Source organism: Anoplolepis gracilipes, chromosome 6 (genome assembly GCF_047496725.1).
Source record: "Anoplolepis gracilipes chromosome 6, ASM4749672v1, whole genome shotgun sequence".
Taxonomy (NCBI): Eukaryota; Metazoa; Arthropoda; class Insecta; order Hymenoptera; family Formicidae; genus Anoplolepis; species Anoplolepis gracilipes.
The window spans coordinates 14220337-14241078 of record NC_132975.1 but is presented as its reverse complement, the minus strand read 5'-3'; the positions used below and the strand labels follow the sequence as shown (position 1 = coordinate 14241078).

At 26.9% G+C, this 20742-nt stretch overlaps 1 protein-coding gene and 1 long non-coding RNA gene across 11 annotated transcripts in view; one reads left to right on the top strand and one right to left on the bottom strand.

The window, feature by feature from the left end:
* LOC140666610 (octopamine receptor beta-1R) overlaps nt 1–10472 on the top strand; it is a 62025-nt gene extending 51553 nt beyond the window's left edge. For all 9 annotated transcript variants that reach the window (XM_072893970.1, XM_072893968.1, XM_072893967.1 and 6 more), the window contains 2 exons: nt 1144–1362; nt 7778–10472. In XM_072893970.1, the coding sequence (XP_072750071.1) occupies nt 1144–1362; nt 7778–8084 (526 nt within the window). In that variant the 3' untranslated portion in view covers nt 8085–10472. The remainder of the gene's footprint in view (nt 1–1143; nt 1363–7777) is intronic.
* Nucleotides 1–20742, bottom strand: part of LOC140666995 (uncharacterized) — a 213378-nt gene that overhangs the window by 52538 nt on the left and 140098 nt on the right. The window lies entirely within an intron of this gene.

Here is a 20742-nt window from a genome sequence, read left to right as displayed (position 1 = left end):
GAGTTAAAGTTAGGGAACTCTAATATTACCGCGTTTTATTTGTAATTAGATTACTAACATTTTTGAAGTTTTATTCGAACAAAAATTTTTTTCTTACAAATACAATCATCTCTTTCTATAAGATTGCTTAAAAAATCATTGTTTAGATGCTAACAGGTATCTCTTTGATATTATTGACAATAAAAAAAAATAAAATAATAACACAAACATATTTTTTTTAAATATAAATAAAAAATATAAATAAAGAATTGTATTTAAAATATATATTATAAATTAAATATCGAGAAATGTATTTCTCAATAAAATTTATATAATGTATAATCGGATAAAAAAATTCAATATATAATAGAAAAGTTCTTTAGAATTTTATCGAATGATTTTTTAAATAAAAAAATACATTAAAAAAGCGGGCTTCTTTTCTATTTATAAATCCGAGTTTGTGCTTGTTTTGTCGTTATTTTGCGATTTCAATTTCTGCAAATACAGGTTTAACTGGACGCTGTGTTTACCTGCGAATTAAATACAAGAGCGATGAAACGAATGTGTTAGTAAATCGCGTGCGTGCAAATCAACTTCTCTCTGTCTCTCTATTTCTCTTTAATCCAATAACGAATGCAATATTTGTCGCTCGGCAGCGAGTGTGTATGACGCGTGCAATTTTCTAGTTAGATGTTATTTTATCGTGACAACGAAAACATATGTACATTGCACCATTTTCTCAGCACTGAACTGCTTTAGATTCAATCCAGAAATTATTCTCATTTTCAAGAAAGACAAAAAAAAAACCTATAAAAATTTATAATTTAATTATGATATCTTTTAATAATTCTCGTAAAATTTTCTATTTATAATGAAAAATATGATTCTGAAATCACTCTTCAAAAAGATATCAAGAAATTGAAGATAATAAAAATAAGATATGAAATATACAATATGTTTATATATATATATAAACATGATAAATATTATATATTCTTCGTAATATTATATTCTGCACATACAGACATTTTATTTTCTAATTACTATATAATAATAATTAATTTCATAGAATATTTTTTATTATTATTACTAACAATATAAAATGTATTAATTAAATATATTATCGAATATAAAATTCAATTTGATTTGCTATTTATGTTTCAGGAGCAAAGTCGCGGCCGCTCTGTTAAACAAACATTTGCAGATAAACGGTATCTCAGCCGGTTTGACTTCTCTGCCGACTGTGGACCAATCGTCACCTGATCCGCAACCGGAGGAGCCGCCGACCAACAGCAGCAACATGAAAAGAGAACGAAAGGCAGCTAGAACACTTGGCATCATTATGTCGGCATTTTTGGCCTGCTGGCTTCCCTTTTTTCTCTGGTAATGTACATTCAATATCACTTTCTCAATTTTATCGCCAAATATTTGTCTTCTACTCTTGCTATTACTACAAGTACTATACCGACTACAAGTTACTTACAAGTTTAATAACGTCACATTTTGTATTGAATGTGTATATACTTTTTTATTTTTATCTTTCCTGTATATAATTTATATTCCTGCATTTCCTTAATTAATTATCATTAGGAATAAGAGTTCAAGAGATTATGTTAGAGAAAATCTAATTATGTAATAAAAGAACTAATATTTAATTGATGTTTAATAGTTGAAATCAATTTATCAAAAAAATTAAAAAAAAAAACCAATCTCAAAATTATATTAAAGATACTTTGATTTGTTTAATAAAATTAATTATTATTTAATAAAAAGAGAAAATAAAAAATATATTTATTTATTAGTATCATTTAATATTTTTTCTTTATATATATATATATATTTCTTTTATTAAACTGAACATTCACACAGTTTAATAAAATTTATATATGTAATGAAAATGCTGTGTTCTTATCAATGCCATGTGAGACACACGTTGTACGCAATCTGTTACAGTAATTAACGTTATTCTCGCGCTAAATAACATGCAGTATATATCAGCTTTGCTTCGCTCTGCTTAATTACGTAGGTGGAACTTATGTGGGGTAAATCGTTGGCGTGACGTCGCATTACCTCATTGAGAGAACTTTTTTTAACGTATTTTAAAGAGATACACGCACACGTCCATTGGGATTTGTATGTGTTAGTTTTCTATTTTTTAAACGTTATTTTTATGCTATTAATTAATATCATGTTAAATTAGCGATTGTGCTATATTTAAAAAGCATATTACATGTCTCACTTTATTCTTTCTATTATTTTATATTTTTACGTTTTATGACATTATTAATTGTTAAAAAAAGAAGGAAGAAAAATACTATATATCTAATTGTACTTTAAATTCAATGAAAACTTTTGTTCAGTAAAACATTTTAGACAATGAAACGTTCTCGATAAAAGTAGTCTTGAAATTCGATAATAAATTTCATAAACGTAGAACTATGCTACATATGAGGCATATAGAATGTATCATTATTCTTTTCCCTGTTGATGCAAACAATACGAGGCATAAACGAGCAAAAAAGATTTTGTGGACACTAACTGCAACCTTCACTAATTGCCATGTAGAATAATCTCATCGATCTAGAGTCTTTTTGAAACGAGAAATATCGTGACACAAATTGAATCAGATACAAACTGTAGAAAGATATAAATTAACTCCTAAAAGTAGAGCGATGATAGATAGAAATAGAAATAAATAATTAAGTAAAATAAAATCAACAATAATAATAATAAAAAATAAAATTAAATAAGAAAAAAAATAGTATGGAATTATGAATAATAAAAAGAGACGTAATAAAATTTTATAAAAATGTAAATTTTTATAATTTTATGACGTTGATGAATATAAAAAAATTTTAATCAATGTTTATGGCTATATGTTTATATGTAGAAAATATGGTAGAGTAAATGTAATAAAAAATGTGAAATTACATTCAATGATTTTACAGCTTAAATTATTAATGACAAAATCAATTCTTTTTAGTAAATTTATAATTACATGATTTTATTAAATTACCGACAATTTTATAGAATTACAGGTAATTTTATAAAATTACAGGTAATTGTACAAAAAAAAAGATTTAAAATTCTTTACATTTATTAAGGTAGCTTGTAATTCTAAAGAATCGAAATTTTGTACAATTATCGAATTAAGTATTCTTTCATCGTATTTTATTTAATATACAATATATCATAAAGAATTTAATAAATTGTGGATAATTACGGATAATACAATAATATGAGCAATCATTCGTAATCTTTGGGGATATTACATATAATCTCTGAATATAAGTCGAACTCTTCATAATATATTATATTATTCATATTATTCATATTCATTATATAATTCATAATCAGAATCAATTACATGCTGAGCTTTTAATTAGAATTATAACGTGAATAGTATCTCTTATTAAGGACCCTTTTAAATTATAATAGTAATTCTTTAGCCAAATTGATTTTCTCTTTAAGGGGAGATTATTTAAAGAGTAAAGTCTCTTGTTTTTTAACGTTATAATTCAAATTAAATTATTATCAATGTAAAGTTTATTTAAAATTAGCTAGAAAATATAATTTTATTATCTACTCATTTCAAACCGAAGTTTTTAAACATTTCTTTTAATTTCAAATTATTAAATAGATGTTTCAATATTTTTACGAAAAAAAAATTGATTACAAATTGACTAAAGAGTAGGCTCGAAAGAAATGTATTTGATAAGGGAATGCTATACATGTATTACAGAAATTTCACTAATAAAAAATATCTACATGATATATATATATATTTTTAAAATTTTAAATAATCATTCGTAATCTCTGAGAGTTTTGTATATTTATTAAATTATTTTAGATCTTCGAGATATCCAATAGGATAGGAAGTAGTAGCTGGAGTTTATGCGACGCTCGAGTTTAGGTGACCTCGAAAGATTGTCCATTTGATGATTATTATCGAACGATATCTGAATGAAACCGGGTGGCCCAGGAATATTGCGCCATGTCGTTCCGAAATTCCTAAGGGTGTAGTAACGCGGAAAGGAGGTGAGTCGGACGGTTATATAGAGAGTCGCGATCGATAGGGAAAAGTAGCGTGTGCCGCCGCGATCTCCGGAGATTTGCAGCGAGAGAGCTTGAGGGTCGTGTGCAACCACCTCGAAGCGGAAGAAGGGTGGTTCCCGGGTGTGTGTCAAGTGCCTTCTCTCCAGATATAACGCGATGGCACGACGACGTATCACAATAGACCGACGACGATAGTGAAAGACCAAAAGTCAGCCATTTTTAAATTTAACTCTTTAGCAGGAGGTGAGATAAACGATAGGCGTTAATGGCGAAGGGGATTGTAGGCGGTGGATATCGAAACATTTTTAAACAAAATTATTTAATTATATTAAATGTTAATTTATATTTTCCCTTTGTATATTTTTAATTTAACTCCGAATTGTGTTTTTATGTATTTTAAGTGAAGAGTACACATATTTTTAAAACGGAAAAACTAAATTTACACTTTTTCCGATTGACTCTTTCTGATTGATTTCCAATTTTCAACGCTTTTAGCGTGCATAAACATTTATTGTTTGTATTTAATACATACGAATGATTACGTTGTTTTATACCCATTACATAAAAAAATATGCAAATAATTATAATATCCATATCCATTGCAGATATCTTATAAACATAACAAAAATGAGTGAAAAATGGAATATAAACGATTTTTTTAAATATAAGAATTGTAAATCATAGTATAATTATAAAACACAAAAATTAAATATAAATGATATATAAAATAAAAGAAATGAAATGTATTAAAATAAATTAGATATAATTAATATGAAAAATTAAATAAATTTTTGTATCAATTTTATATTTTCAAAAGCATTCAATTTTTAGAATATAAAAAAAGAGACTATAAGGAAGGAATAAATAGAAATAAATAATAAATTTAATAAAATAGTAATGTAAAATTTCTCTTCTGAAAATGAGATGATAAAGTATTAATCACAATCCCGAAATATGGACATTTCTTAAAGTATTTTTCCGTGTAATCGTGGAACACACTCAATCGCTTCTCACAATAGTTTGTGAGAAATTCCTCGCGGGCGTCGAAGAAGTTCAATAATTCGATAGAGAACTGGGAAAGAAAAGTGCAGAAAAATGTTTCACAATAACGTCAAAGCGATTCGGAAGTCATCAAGATTACGATAGGAGAAAGATGAATTCTTCTGGGAATATACTTGGTTTGACTTAGATTTTTATCCAATTTCGTATACATATTTCGAATCTCGCTGTTCTTTTGCAATCTCTTTGATCTCTCGCCAGTAATGCGTATCAAAGTAAATCAACAACAATCTGTAATCCAATGTTCCATTCGATAGGATTCATTACTGATATTTAACAATATTATTTTCCATTAAACACTTATAATATTTTAATAATTTCTACATAGTTGCAGATAATAATTAATTTGCAATTAAAGAATGAAATGCAACTTTTTGAGGAATTCTGAAATATGATTTATTTTTTATATGATTTGTTTCAACGAAATTCATGATAAATTCAAGAGTCATAAAAAAATATTAATATTTTCTCTTGTCTATATATTAAATATTTACTAAAAAGTTGCCTACATTTCACATAGAATAATTTATATATAATGTAACATTTTTTATTATAAATGTTTATATTATCTCACAACATTTCAATCTTTTATATTTATATTTAATTCAATACAATATTTAATATTTATATTCGCTCGAATGCATAGAAGGGTGAATGTTACGAAGAGATACAAAGTAATTCGTAACTTTCCATTTTCTCATTTTTAATTATTATTACACCGTGTGTGACAGTCCCGTAAATTATTTTTTTTCTTCATCAGAAAAACAATGAAATTGATTTCTTGTCGTTGATCCGGTGACTTTTGGTATATTGCCCCGCTATGTCCATCACGGGGCTATCAATTTTTCTATTTTCGAATCGAATATCCGCGTTCCTATTATTTCGTCAAATAATATAAATCAATATTTTACGCCTCTCTTTTTTCGCCTGGCCTCATTAAGAGACAAACCCTTGACCCACTTTATCCCTCGCTTCTACTTTGCCAAGCTTTTTCGACTCTATTTGTCCCTGCCTGACACGTCTCAGCGTGTCACTACTCGTATACTTTCTGAAGACAAATTGAATTTGTCGATACAGCGAGAATGTAAGATTAATTTGATTAATATTACTTAGACAATATTTATATAATACTATGCGTGAATTTTGAGAGGCGCATGCGAATAGAAATTCTATTTATAAATTTTACACACGCTTTATAATTTTATATATCTACCTTAGATAAGCATTTGGCACAAAAAATTATTTGCAACCGTTATCTATACATATATACTGCAATGTTTCGCGCTACTATCATGTCATCGATTATATTTTATCGATCTAATGCAGAGTCCGTTGCATGAAAAATCGCCTTGAATAAATAAAGACTTAGGCTATTGCATGGAAAGTAGGCAAGAGAAATCAAGTATCGATCTGTAGGAGTTACGTTGCGCCGCTCATTGTTGGAGAAAGAGAAACGGATGGAAAAGGAGGGGTGAAAGTTTTAAAGGAATTGAACAGTACGGCGGTCAATGAGAGAATGTCTCGATGTGTAAAGATTTCTAGCCATTCACATGGGAAAGAAAGAAAGAAGCTTGACCTTAACCGGTAATCATTCTATTCTTAGCCGCTGCAGCTAATGCACTATTACCAGACACATAGTTCGATTCCTATCGACCGTTGTAAACGTTTATGAAAATGCAATGCTCGAAAATAAATTATGATATAAAATATATTTTTATAGCATAATAATATATATAAAATAAAGTGATAAAATTTATTTTTCTTTTTGGTTTTAAATTTTTGTTTGTCTTGGATAATATTTATAACGATATATTTAAAACGAAAAATAATTGTATACTGAATCTACTTATTATAAAGTTTGAAATCTCCCTTAATTTAATTTAGAATCTACATAGACCTATTATATATTTTTTATTTCGAAATTAAATTTTTATATCATTAAAGGAGAAATAAAAATTATAATAAATTCAGCCTGCTTTAGAATCTATTCGGAATCAACTTGAAATTTCCATATATGAGCGAAAAGAAATTTTATTCCACGAGGAAATTCGAGTATATTCTAAGTAGATTTAGCAAATTTCTAAGCGGATGACTTATTTTTAGTGTTTTACAGAATTGCGACATATATCTTAATATGGAGCTATTCGATATAGGTATTTCTATCATTCTGAATCGAGTCTCGATAATGGCATTGGGGAAAAATTGTATAACACGACTCGAGAAAAATTGAGAAGAGAAGAATTCCTTTTTCCTCAAAGTCTGTAAACCTATTCTTTTCTTGTCAATGGAAACAATTTCGACGTCAGGTGCATGTAGGTCACCTCAAGAGAAAAAGAAAGATATACTTCGTTTCCTCTTTCCCACCGCAATATATAGTTAATGATTTATTGCGTTTTACAACCGCTATTATATGCATATAACTGAGAATCGTATTCTCTTTTCTTTTCTTCATATATACATATATTTTGTTATTTTATCATTTTATCTCATTTGATTAGTACATGATATTTGAAAATTTATTATAGATTCATAATTATATATATATATATATAATCTATTTATATAAATAATTAGTATAATTTGTATAATTATATACATTTATATATACATATAATTCACATTACATACAATTAATAATAATTATACGTTTAGTTTAACGAATATCTGTTTTCCATTGACACAGGTACATCATTACGGCGCTATGCACGTCGTGTAAAAGCGGCGATATGGTGGTGGCGATCGTGTTCTGGGTAGGCTATTTCAACAGCGCGCTTAATCCGCTCATCTACGCGTACTTCAACCGCGAGTTTCGCGCGGCTTTTCGCAAGACCCTTGAGAGCTGCTGCCGTGCGTTCGGCCCGGTGCATGACCTGCGCCAGGTACATCGCAAACAGGACCTTGTGCACAGTAATGCCTCGTCCGAGCTTCACGTCAACAATCAGCTGCGCAATAGCGAGATGACCAATGTCCACATCGAAGCGTGCATTTAAACGGACCGTGCGGATCTGGCGAGGTAAAAATAACGGCGGACTTCTCACGAGCACGAGAAAAGAATAGGTAGAATATTGACAGGTAGGACGGACGAATTCGCGAGGTGTATCAAGCCGAACAAAAACATTTTAATAAGTAATGCTTAACCCGTTACGATAATGTAATAATATTTTTCCGTATAAAAATGTTTGAGAAAAAAATTAATGTAGAATATAAAGAAAAGATTTTAGCTGTCCTCGAAGAAAAAAAAATTTAACGTGAAACAGATTTAATTTTTTTCCCACAAATATTTCAATTATAGTATTTCTTATATTGACTACGAAACAACAAAACTTTTTGATCAACTTAATATTAAATAGGGGGATTTAAGGCTGTATTAACTACTGTTACTGCATCTTCGTTTTCCTTACGATCTCCTCTGACTATCTCCTCAAATAAAATTTGGAAAGTTCAAGGATAAGAAAATGTAAAGAAAAAGAAAATAAGTAAATTAATAAAAAAATTTAGTCCAAAATAAATTTTAAAAAATAGCTGTAGAATTTTGATGTGTACATAGAAGGAATTGCGTTTTGTAGTTTGACAATTATTACAAACATTATTATTATTATTATTATTATTTATTTATTCCTATAATAACTAATTATTAGTTGTCTAATTTATATATTAATTTTCAAAATTGTGTTAAAAGAAAATCTTCATAAAATTTGTGACAATATTTTTGAGAAAACACTTTTAAACAACATATTAAATATGCAATATTATTGTTTATTGTTTTTAAAATTTGGTACGCGCTTTTATATCGGATTTAAAAAGAACCTGTCCGTATATGAAAAGATTAAGATTGCTCAAAAGAAATCATCGGAAAATTTATCATGAAACTAAGACTGTTCAAAAATTCACGAAGGAATTTGTAATTAAAATTAAGATTGCTCTCAATTCTCGTCATTAAAATTAAGATCGCGAATGTGCGAATTTACATATTCGCAAGTACTTGACGTAAGCAACTTGTAGGAGAGAAGTTCATAGTCCCAAAGAGAACGTGAATAGAGTATGTACGCCATGCTCGTGCCTGTTTCGTCCTGCGACCGACCTATTTTAAGGGACACATTTGCCGCTAGTCCCCCCGAGGGTCTATTTCTGTCCAGGCAGCGTTCTATCAGGTCCGTAAATAAGACTCCTGTCCGTCGGCAGATTGATGTTCCGATTCAACAGTAATATTTTAGCAGTGATCCGATAACGTCGGAATAAACTTTCGAACCAACGTTCGATTTACGCGCATACTTCTATTTCGCTGTGAGATTTGGCATTGTATATACTTTTGTATTTAACAAATAATTAATAAATTCAACTTCTACCCCAAGTGAAATTAACTGAAAAACACTACGGTTATTAACGTAATATATATAAATATATACATGTTAGCAATATGGACCATTAAAACTCGAAAACCAAACATTATTATTATTTTTTATTTTATTATTCAAATCATTTTATTTTCGCTCTTAATTTTGTTTTAATAAATTAGCAGATAAAGATTAAACTTCGAGTTTCAAAAAAAATTGGCAAAAAACTATGTGTATCGAAGATTTTTGTTAAAAAAAGAAACTCTTTCGAGATTGATCGAGAGGAATCTACAAGAAAGCATGTATGAAAACATTATTCAAAGGCTGTTGGGACGCCCTGTAGACGCTGTCCCGTAATTGGAGGAGAAGCGAAGGGAGAAACGAAGAGACGAAGCAGAAAGACCAAGAAGAAGAGTTGGAAGGCGGGAGATAAAGCCGTTTTACTCGTTTAGGGGATCACTTTGTACATAATTGCGCTGCGGCAGCGCGTTTCGTTCTAATCAAAGAGATTTATAATAACGAGACCTTAAACGAAGTATCATTGTAAATACGAATCTGCGTATCTTTAGACTCGAGTAACTTCGTGTATAAATGTTGAACCCGTATCATTCCTCTCGCAAGACAAATCGTTTTACTGAAATAAGTAGATTTACGAAGGCACTTCGTTAAAGAGAATCACTGAAATGCCAAAAAATGAAGCAGAGAATATATATTATATATATATATATATATATATATATATATATATATATATACACACGCAGTATATTTACATGTACAGCAATAGAACGTAAGAATGTTGCTGTTATGTTGTTCGTCGATTGTTAATGTATAATAATTATATAATTTATTGCATATTGTTTATTTATTACGATGAATGTAACGAATATTCGAGATATCCATTCTAGCCACAATTTTTGAATAAACTCAAAAATAAAAGCGAAAGAATCATGCGTTATTTTCATAGCTGTATCATTGATTACACAATCCCGTTTTCAAAACGTAAATTTTGTGTTTTAAGAAATAACAAAGTCGTCAAAATTATACGGAATAAATTGATTTATTGTAAAAATGTCCTTTTATTTATTAAAATTTTTATTTTTCATCAAAAATATAACAAATATATTTCAGAAATCTATTTTGAAGCATCATCAACATCTCTATTTCTTAGACGCGTGCAATAGTCACGACTAAGTTATTGCGATTACGTCACGATGAACGCATGACTTATTTTTCAATATTTTTTGCTTCTTTTCCTTTCCTTATTAATTTTTTTACAGCATCGACTAAAAGATCAAAGAAAATGGTACATATATGTAGTTATGAATACTTCAGAGTGCAGAACAATCATTAATGTAAGTAAGATCGAGCGATGGACGATATTGATAATGCATTTTTTTCACGCAATTGTAAATTGCAAAAATTAATAATTTATAGAAATTATTTCAATTATAAATACAATATTTTGATTAAAGATAAAATTTATTAACAAAAATTATATTATATATTATTTATATATTATATTGCATCATATTATCTTTAACAACAGATAATGTTGTGTTTATTAATAAAGATCAATTTCAACGAATAGAAACAGATTTCAATTTCTTATTTCTTCCTTATTTACGATCATTGGGATATGAAATCGATACAAAATCGTTCGCTGACTCGATCCATTCGTATATCACGTATCTGTTAGGTTACGTATAAAGGTGGCTAGTGCCCTCCTAATGTAACGTAATGTGCAACGTTGTAAATCGATGTTTACGAGATATTTCCGCCGTAAAAACGGCTGCTGCGAACAACCGGTGTCGGCAAAGAGATCTTCTAGTGAGAAAAAGCGATATAAAAATGATTTTAGACGATCTATAATTTGCGAAAAAGAGTTATTAAAAAAGTTGTATATTAAAAAAAAAAGAGATATTTAAGAGATATTAAAAGTGTATAAAAATTTTACGTTATATATATTTGATATACATATATTCGAATTATTGATCGTCTAAAATTTGATCTGAGACAAAAAGACATTCTCGACAAAAAGGAAACACGTAGTATTTTAATGACAATAGCGCGAATGAGAGAATGTATCTATAAGTTTTATGGACGCGTGATTTTCGTAGATTTCAGATTAATATCGAGATAATTTTGCAAGAGAAATTGTAATTATTTTGGATGCGTGGTCATAAACGTGCGGTAGAATTTGCAGGTTACTAACTAACTGTGTTTACTGTAATGTGGTTTCATAGATCGTGTTGTCTAATGATGGGAAGACTAATTTATTGCGAAATTGCCATATACGATTAATTTGTGGCGAACACATTGTCAGATATTACAGGAAATAATACAACAAGAAAATTAAATATGTATCTATTTCTTTTCTCCTATATTTATATCATTTTTAAATAATTGATATTATTTATACAAAGATAATTTTACTAAATCTTATTCCCTGTATATATATATATATATATATATATATATACAGGGAATAAGATTTAGTATATATATATATATATATATATATATATATATATATAATATTTAATTGTATACCTCAATAATATTAAAATATATTTATTAAAATGAGAATCAAATCTCTTTGGCATATCTCAAGTAACGTATAAGTATAATAATAATATATGTTAAGTGTAAATTTATTTTTACAGATTTGTGTATATTTGTAATTAAGTATTAATTATTTTTTAATTGTTTATTATAAATAATTTGACGCACTTGAAACAATGTCAATTTGTAAGTACATGTGTATAATACACACATACACATACTATATTTCTTCCTAAAATTTATATTCTTATACTTTGTCGTTATTAAAATGACAAGAAAATCTATTATAAAGTTATATATTTTTTTAAATTATAATGTATATAATTTAATTACAAATGCTAATTATTTTTACATCTTTATTTATTATTAATTAATATCGTTATTATAATATCATCATTAATAGTGATAGTTTAAATCAAAAGTTATTTGTGCGACTACGCATCCATCATAATGGAAGCCTAATGCATGATATATTTGCACAATAGTGCATTTTTAAATGCCACTGATGGAAAAAAAAGAATACGTATATATGTGTATGTACGAGATAAGATCCTTATGTATCGTGTGGAAATGTATTGAGAATGCCAACATATTGAGATGACTGATGTTTGAAGATGTGGATCTGTGTAGAAAATTAATATAACAATGTTTTAAAGAAACTTGTATATTTCTCTTGACTTCCCATTTGCCTCCATGAAATCCGCAATTATACTTTCCTAATGATTCTTGTAATAAATTCCAAGTTCTAAAAATAACTATTTTACATCTTGTTTAAATTTAAATTATATTCGTAATTTCTTTTATAGTTTTAATTAAATTTTGATCTTTTTTAACAAAATATATCTTCTGTTAGATCGTGCAAGTTGTTTTCATACAAATAAACCCGTGTCGGCAAATCCCACAATAACTTTGAAATTTAGCATGAAAAGCAAGGAAAATAATTAAACCACTTCACGATGCACGCGTATGTGCAATGCCACGATATTAAATTTTCATGAAATTAAAGAAACTTATTTTATTCATAAATATATGATAAAAAATTATTAATTAAAACTTAAAAGTCACACGCGCACAGTATGTGTAATCTAAATAACTTATAAATAAAATATATTTCATTTACAGAAAAAAATTGTAATAAATATTAACTGTAAAGTTATAATAAATACTAACTGTAATTTGTTTTGAGTTTATATGAAATAAAATTCTTTTCATATTTTCAATAGAATTCTTAGGGGAAAGTGGAAAGATTTTTCAAAATATATACCTAAAGGCGACCAATTCAATTCTATGCAGCATTCTAAATGTTTACGCTTGCAAAGCATGAAATGCGACATCTCGTTCTAAGAAAGCTTGTCAAGATTTCATGGGTAGTCAAACTACAACACCTGCTTAGCATCCAGGACAATAACTTCCTCTCGCTATTGTTGCAGTATACACGCAACTACTGCATTGACAACTGTATATTCGTATTATTATAGAATTTTCGAATGCGCATAAATTGACAATATTTGCTTTCGTCTCCAATAAATCGAAATCTAAACAATGAATCGTAACAATTCCTTTTAGTCTGATACTTCTCCTATATATATATATATATATGTATATATATATATATATATATATATATATATACTATTTATATAACAAATACACATACAACACTCGCACACACAATACATATTTGTTATAAAAATAAAGTCATTAATAAATTAGATTTATCTATTAATAACAATTTTATAAAAACTTCGGTAAATATTTTATAGTAAAAAATAAATAAAATATTTGATATTTTATGCTAGAAAAAAATATGATAGAATGAAATATGAAATATGTTATAAACTATAGATTCCTTAATGATTTTAATATAAAATGTTTCAAAATCAAATCAAATGAACGAAAAAGTAAATTTAGAAATTTTATACAACCACGGAAGATTACTAGTAAATATTTACTAAGCTACTTTAATTTGAAACTGTACAACAAAAAACATTTGAAGTTGTTCCCTCCACGAAGTTTGTAAAAGGTCTAAAGTTACTGAAAAATATATGTATTTTACAGCTTAAGTTTTATTGCAGTCAGAAAGAGAGAAAAGTTAAAGCTCCATAAAATACATAAAGAGAAACGAGCCACATAACGAAACAAATTTCGAAGTTAAATTTCGCGTACAATATAGTTCTTATGTTTTATTAACAGGTTTCAGTTTAAACATTCTTTTAATCGAATTCTTTAATATAGTATCTAATACCTGTATATATCCATATATCGATACATATAATTTCGATTTAATATTTCTTTTTCAATCTTTAATATCAAATTGCATTCTTATTATGATATATATATATATATATATATATAAATATATATTTAAGAAAGAGAAAGAGAAAGAGAGAGAGAAAGAGAGAGAGAGAGAGAGAAGAGAAAACAAAATAAAATAAAATTGAATATCTATAAAAGTGAATAATTGTCGAGATAATAAAATTTTTAATTTTACATGCGTCTAAAAATTTATTATTCCTGTGCATGTATTCTGTAAAATTTAATCCGTTGAAATGTGATTCCTTATTCTCTTCTACAGCGCATCAATAAATTATTAGTTATATAAATCGCACGAGTATAACGAGAGAGCGCATCTTGATCGTAATAACAGAACCGATAATTAATGTGGAAATGAAACTGGGTTAATATAATATCGTTTTCGAAGCAAGTCAAATGTTTGCCTCCCGATCCGTGTACCATCGTCAAATGTCGGAATGTTCTCGAAGATGCTATCTAGACGACGTAGATAGACGTGTAACACGGTAGAATATTCGCTATCCTCATGTTGGTGAAGGAGATTCAATTAAATCCTTCTCTCAAGGAAATACAACCCAAGTTCAAAGTCTTAATTGATATATGAACACTTCTCATCTTACGTATAAAATTCATTTTTTCTTTGACAACTTTAAAAATTTATTCTCTTTCTTTTAATGACTTTTAAAATTTTTTTGTTTGTTATAAACTGTTCTTTTATATCTGTCAATTTTAAAAGTAATCTTCTCTCATGTCTAAATATATTTTTCTTAGTTTCATTACTTTAATCTAATTTAATTTTAATAGTTTAATTTTAGTCCGAATTTTAATAATTCGAAACCTAATTTTTTATTTAGTCGTGTTTTTCTTTATTTTCTCGAAAAATTCTACAAACCTTTCATGAAATATCTAAAAATATATCTTGAAAGTTATATATTGATAAGAGTCTAATTCGTGCGAGAGAAATTTCTCCCCCTTGAATAATTTCTAGGAGGCTGAATTTCCTTTTCTTTTTTTTTATCTTTCTCCTCTTCGAAAAGCGAGATCGAGAAATGTGGGACGCGCACCCGGTGCCGCTGCTGCCCCGGTTTCAATGCTGGTTCCCGTTTTTTCCAGCTCGCCCCAGGGATAGGTAGCCCTTCGCAAAGCGGGTTGCGTTCATGCATGTGTGTTTCAGAGATTTTCTAAATATACACATTGTCTGTAAATGAAAAAGGTCGGGGAACATATATAAAATATATAAGGCATCTTCATTTGTCGATGTACTTTCAATACAAATTCGTAAAAAAATAAAATGTCATAGTGCAGCGGATCTCTCATTGATTGCTTTATTTCATATATATATGCACAAACATATATGTATGTATGTATATACCTATTTACGTTAATAAGAATCCAATAAAAAATAAAATAAATATAAAAGATTCAATAGATAGATGTATATAATTATATTTTTAATTTTTCTATAAATCTTTTTAATATTACAATATTTATTTAAAAATTATTGACTATTATGTAACAAAAAATAAAGTAAACTAGGTTATAGAATTTTATAGCTGTTTATAATTTATTTATATTTTATATGTAATTTTTACAGAAAATAATAAAAAAAGTAATAAAGTAACTATTTATTTAAAGTAGTTACATAATTAGAGAGCGATATTTTTTAACATACAAATATTAAATTATTTTAATAATAACAATAAATATATTTATACTTTACAAACACCAATATCATATCATCTTTTTAATTCAATATAAAATTCCAATAATACTGAAAATTATTTTTTTGTACTGTTCTGTTTAATGCAATATTTCATTTATATAGAGTTCTCCATCATTTAAAGTCACTTCTTGATTTTAAACTTAAATCTCTAACTTTATTTTGTCAATTTTTTCATCAACATTTAAAATATAAAATATAAAAATATACATTGGATAACGACAATAAAATATTATTAAGATCTTCGGAATCGAAAATATGAATTATTGACCAATCTGCGCAGTAAAAATAACGTAACGCGAAGACCATATCGCACGTGTGCTTCATTAAAACTTACGGATCATAAAACGACCTCCAGACTTCGCCCCGCTCACGCTTCATTATTTTATAATCGTCTATTCAAAGACTCTAAAATAGAAGTTATGCTAGTATTTTAAAAAAAATATATTGATATTTCTCAATCGAGAGAAAAAATAGATACTTTAAAAATTAAATCTCTTGTGGTTTAAAAATTTTTAAATTATTAAAAATCATTGATTACACATCCAATTAAAAAAAAAAAAACAAATCTCGAAACATTTTCGAGTAAGAATATTCTGTCTAAAAAAAATTTTTTAGTAAAGAAAATATTAATACATTAATATAGATTAAGAATTATTGCAATGTGATAGCAAAAGAATTGGATAAAGATATTTATTATATAATATAGATTTAAAGTATTTATTCATATTTATAATATCATTTATTATCATTAGACTCATGCTTTCGTAGAATTAAAATATTTAATATAAGAAGATACTTTCGTACTGGTTTTGACGTTCTTCGATCGTAATGGCGAAGTATACTTTAGATTCTCCGAGCAGAACTTTATCGAAAACTTTTGTGGATTTATATCAACTGTACGGTACGTAAAACAAGAGCAAACCCCAACGGAAAAATTCGATAAAAAAAAAGAGAGAACGATAACAATGGATTCGAAAGTTCGTGCTGATATCCTAAATAATTCGGAATAATTCGAGGAGGAATAATGCGCTGTGTTGCTGGCAAAATTAAAATCGGAATTTTGGTGGTGAAAGTTTGATCGCGAGTCGTCGCTTTTAATGTACACGTTTAATTAACGCGGAGTAAATTCACAATAAAGCGTAAAGTTCTATTGCACTTTGGCCATAAAACTATGCAAAATTAATCGTAAACAATTATAGCAATGTATTTTTTAATTTTGTGTGAATCATATTGCACACGTCAAATAACTGAATAATTTATATCACTTTTCAAATCCGTATTTTTTTATGTATAAAACTTTTATGTTATAAAGATATGAAATATTTTGCTAAATTCATACTTTTTCAAAGTCATGTAATTATATTCAAATTAAGTTACTTAAAAAAAAAAAAATAAAATAAAATGCAATATACGTAATTATTGTAATCATGTTGCAAAGATACGAAGATTTATTTTTTTTTAGAAAAACACAGTTGCAAAATAAACTAAAAAAAATTTTGCAAAGATTTCTAAATTTTAAAATTTTTTTATAACTTTTTATATTCTAAAGAAATATATATTTCAGAGATTGTTTAAAAATTCTTAATTACTAAGATATCACGGTAAAATTAAAAATTATATTTTAATACGCACAGGGAATTTGCAAACTGTGAAAAACTTGGTAAAATGCATCAGTACTTAGAAAATGACACGATTTAATTAAAATTACGCACACGTAATACCTTGCGGCGAGAAAAAACAAAAGTTATTAAAACAGCATCATTCTACCAATTATACATTCTTTGTTACATTTAAAAGTAATAGAACTAAAACTTTTGTAATATGTAAACTGTTTTAATGCTTTTTAAGCTTTAAGTAAGAGAAAATTAATTCTCATGTCGATTACTTCAATTGTAAAATATATAATATATATTTAATTTGTCGTAAATTATTATATTTTATGTATAATAATTGCGTCTATATATAAATAGATAAAAATAAGATGATAAAGAGATATAAAAAAAAATATATATATATATATTTTTTTTTAATATTTCTTTACCATCTTATTTTTATCCATTTTCTCTATGTGTACATGTATACATTTCCTACTCTATTTTATATTTTTCTACATTATTGTGTTAATTTTTATTGATTTTTATTATATATGTGTAATAAAATCTTTTATAATATCCATCACATTAATTATTAAATTTAGAAAACAAGTTTCATCTATTTTCAACATATTAGTAGTATAGTTTACAGAATATCTGTAATGCTTCTGTTAAACACTTTGTGCCAGAACCATTAAACTTTATTAATTAGTCTTATTAATTACCTATAACGCGTTATGCATCGAAGCCAACTGATTCTCGCCTGTTAATGCAAAATGCGGCGCGTTAAATCCAGCTCTTTAATCCAGCGCATTTGCTCGGTCCAGTGACACGATGTCAGTTACATGGAGTTTAGTGACACGAATCCAGGGCTCAGTCTCGCGTAAATCGAATTAGGCAAGTTGTATTCCGACGATCCCATTGTTCATCATCTGATTATAACTGGTAACTGATCGTCACAAAATAGGCAGTAAATGAAAAAGGAAAAATTAAATAGCCAGATTAAGAAAATCAAATGTACTTTATATGGGGCATATATTTCAATTTTAGCAAAGATAAATATAGTTTATATGTTCGTGAGAGTATTCGGTCCCAGCTGAATTTAATAATTCAGATCCGGATATGGAACTGACTGACATTTTCATGATTAAAGCAGTAATTTAATCTTTCTTTCAGATTTCCTCCGTGGAATATTATTTAATCGCTATTTTTATGCAAAATCATAAAAATGAAATTTCATATGTCTAAACCTTTCGTAAATTATAAATTTACGATACAGTTACCAAAAAGTTAAATTTAAAATTATACATTAATATAAAAATTCGAATAATATATGTAATGGAACATAAATAAATAAATCCGCGAACGCACAATATATATGTATATATTTTGTGCGTCCGCGGATTTATTTATTTATGTTCCATTACATATATTATTTGAATTTTTATATTATTGTATAATTTTAAATTTAACTTTTTTGTAATTGTATCGTAAATTTATAATTTTATATATATATATATATATATATATATATATATATATATATATATACACGTGTGTGTGTTTAATATATAGTAGAAGATAAACAATAGTATTATTATAATCTTAATAAGCCAAAATGTATAATATAATACTTAATTGATTTAAAAATAAATCGAACAAGCTTCATGAGATATAATAAAAGTTTATATGGATGAAATTTTAATATCATTGAGAAATGTTTTATATTTATACTGTATATTTCATTAATTTAAAAATTTAATATAAATTTATAATATTAAATCTTATTGGAAAAAAGTACATTTTATTTCTCAATTACTTTTTCTTATCCTATCTTTTTAATATTTCAAGCTATACAAAAAATAGTAGCAAAATAATAGAAATTCAATACATTCGGAAAAGTAAATTTCTTATATCGATTTCTTTTCCTATATAAAAGCTAAAATAAAATTGCCATCGAAGGATAGACAAATATAAACAAGTGGATACATAGGAACTTGAGTAGATATTCGTATTCTAAAGGGAAAAAGAACGCCATTTTATCGACAGAATATGAAGGGTTTCTGCATCATCGAAAGTATTCAACTAAGTGCTTTCCTTTGTTGATAATCGATAAAGGCCTAGGTAAATCAGAATAGTAGAATTGCCTATGGTTGATAAGAGAGCAAAATAGCAAGTTTATAGCGACGGAAATAAATGTATTGAATATTTCTATAAATTCAGCGAATAGCAGAATTTCATTTCTTCCCGCTGATGATATCAGAGTAATTTTTCGAGGATAAACAGTTTCCTTGCGAGAATAACGAAAAAGTGAGAAGTTATACTTTAAATCGATAAGTGATAAATTATATATAGAATATGTTTTTATTAATAAGGTACTTTTTCTTTTAAAAATTATATAATCAATTTTACTTTAACGTTTAAATATCTATAGTGTAATCTAAATCTTTTGCAGTTTTTTAATATTACTGCATATTAACTCGATTATCTTAAAAACTAACATATAAAAAATCAATATGATTTATGATATAGATTTAATATATTATTTTAATACTAGATCTATAATATAATATCATTATTTTAAAAATTTGTCTATCTTGTCAATCAATCTATCTAGCAAGAAATTTTTAAATCTACTAGAAAAGAATTCCGGTTTAATTATAATATTCTTCTTACAATTATGTAAATATAATATAATCGTAACTTAGTTTCTACAAATTCTACAGATAAAGTGATTATAAAAAAATTTGTACATTTTCGGCAGAATATCAAGAACACCAAACAGAAGATGTATAGATTTAATTTAATTTAATAAATTATTAAATCATTAAATTATCACAAATTTAATTAATATTTAATTATATTAAATTGTTCACATAAAATTTTCATTATTCAGTTAATAAATTCGTGATTTTAACAATTTCTTGTTATATTTAGAAAAAGATATTTCTAAATTAATAGAATTTTTTTTAGAAATAAGTTATTAATTATTGGATTGAAAAATCAAAATTTGAATTACGAAATAATCAAATCCATGAGTGTTTCGAGGGGCAATTCCGTATCTTAAATCAAATTGACAAGGTCGATCATCAACCAAGTAAAGGAATGGGAGGAGAGGGGGACAGGGAGGGTGAGGGTGAGA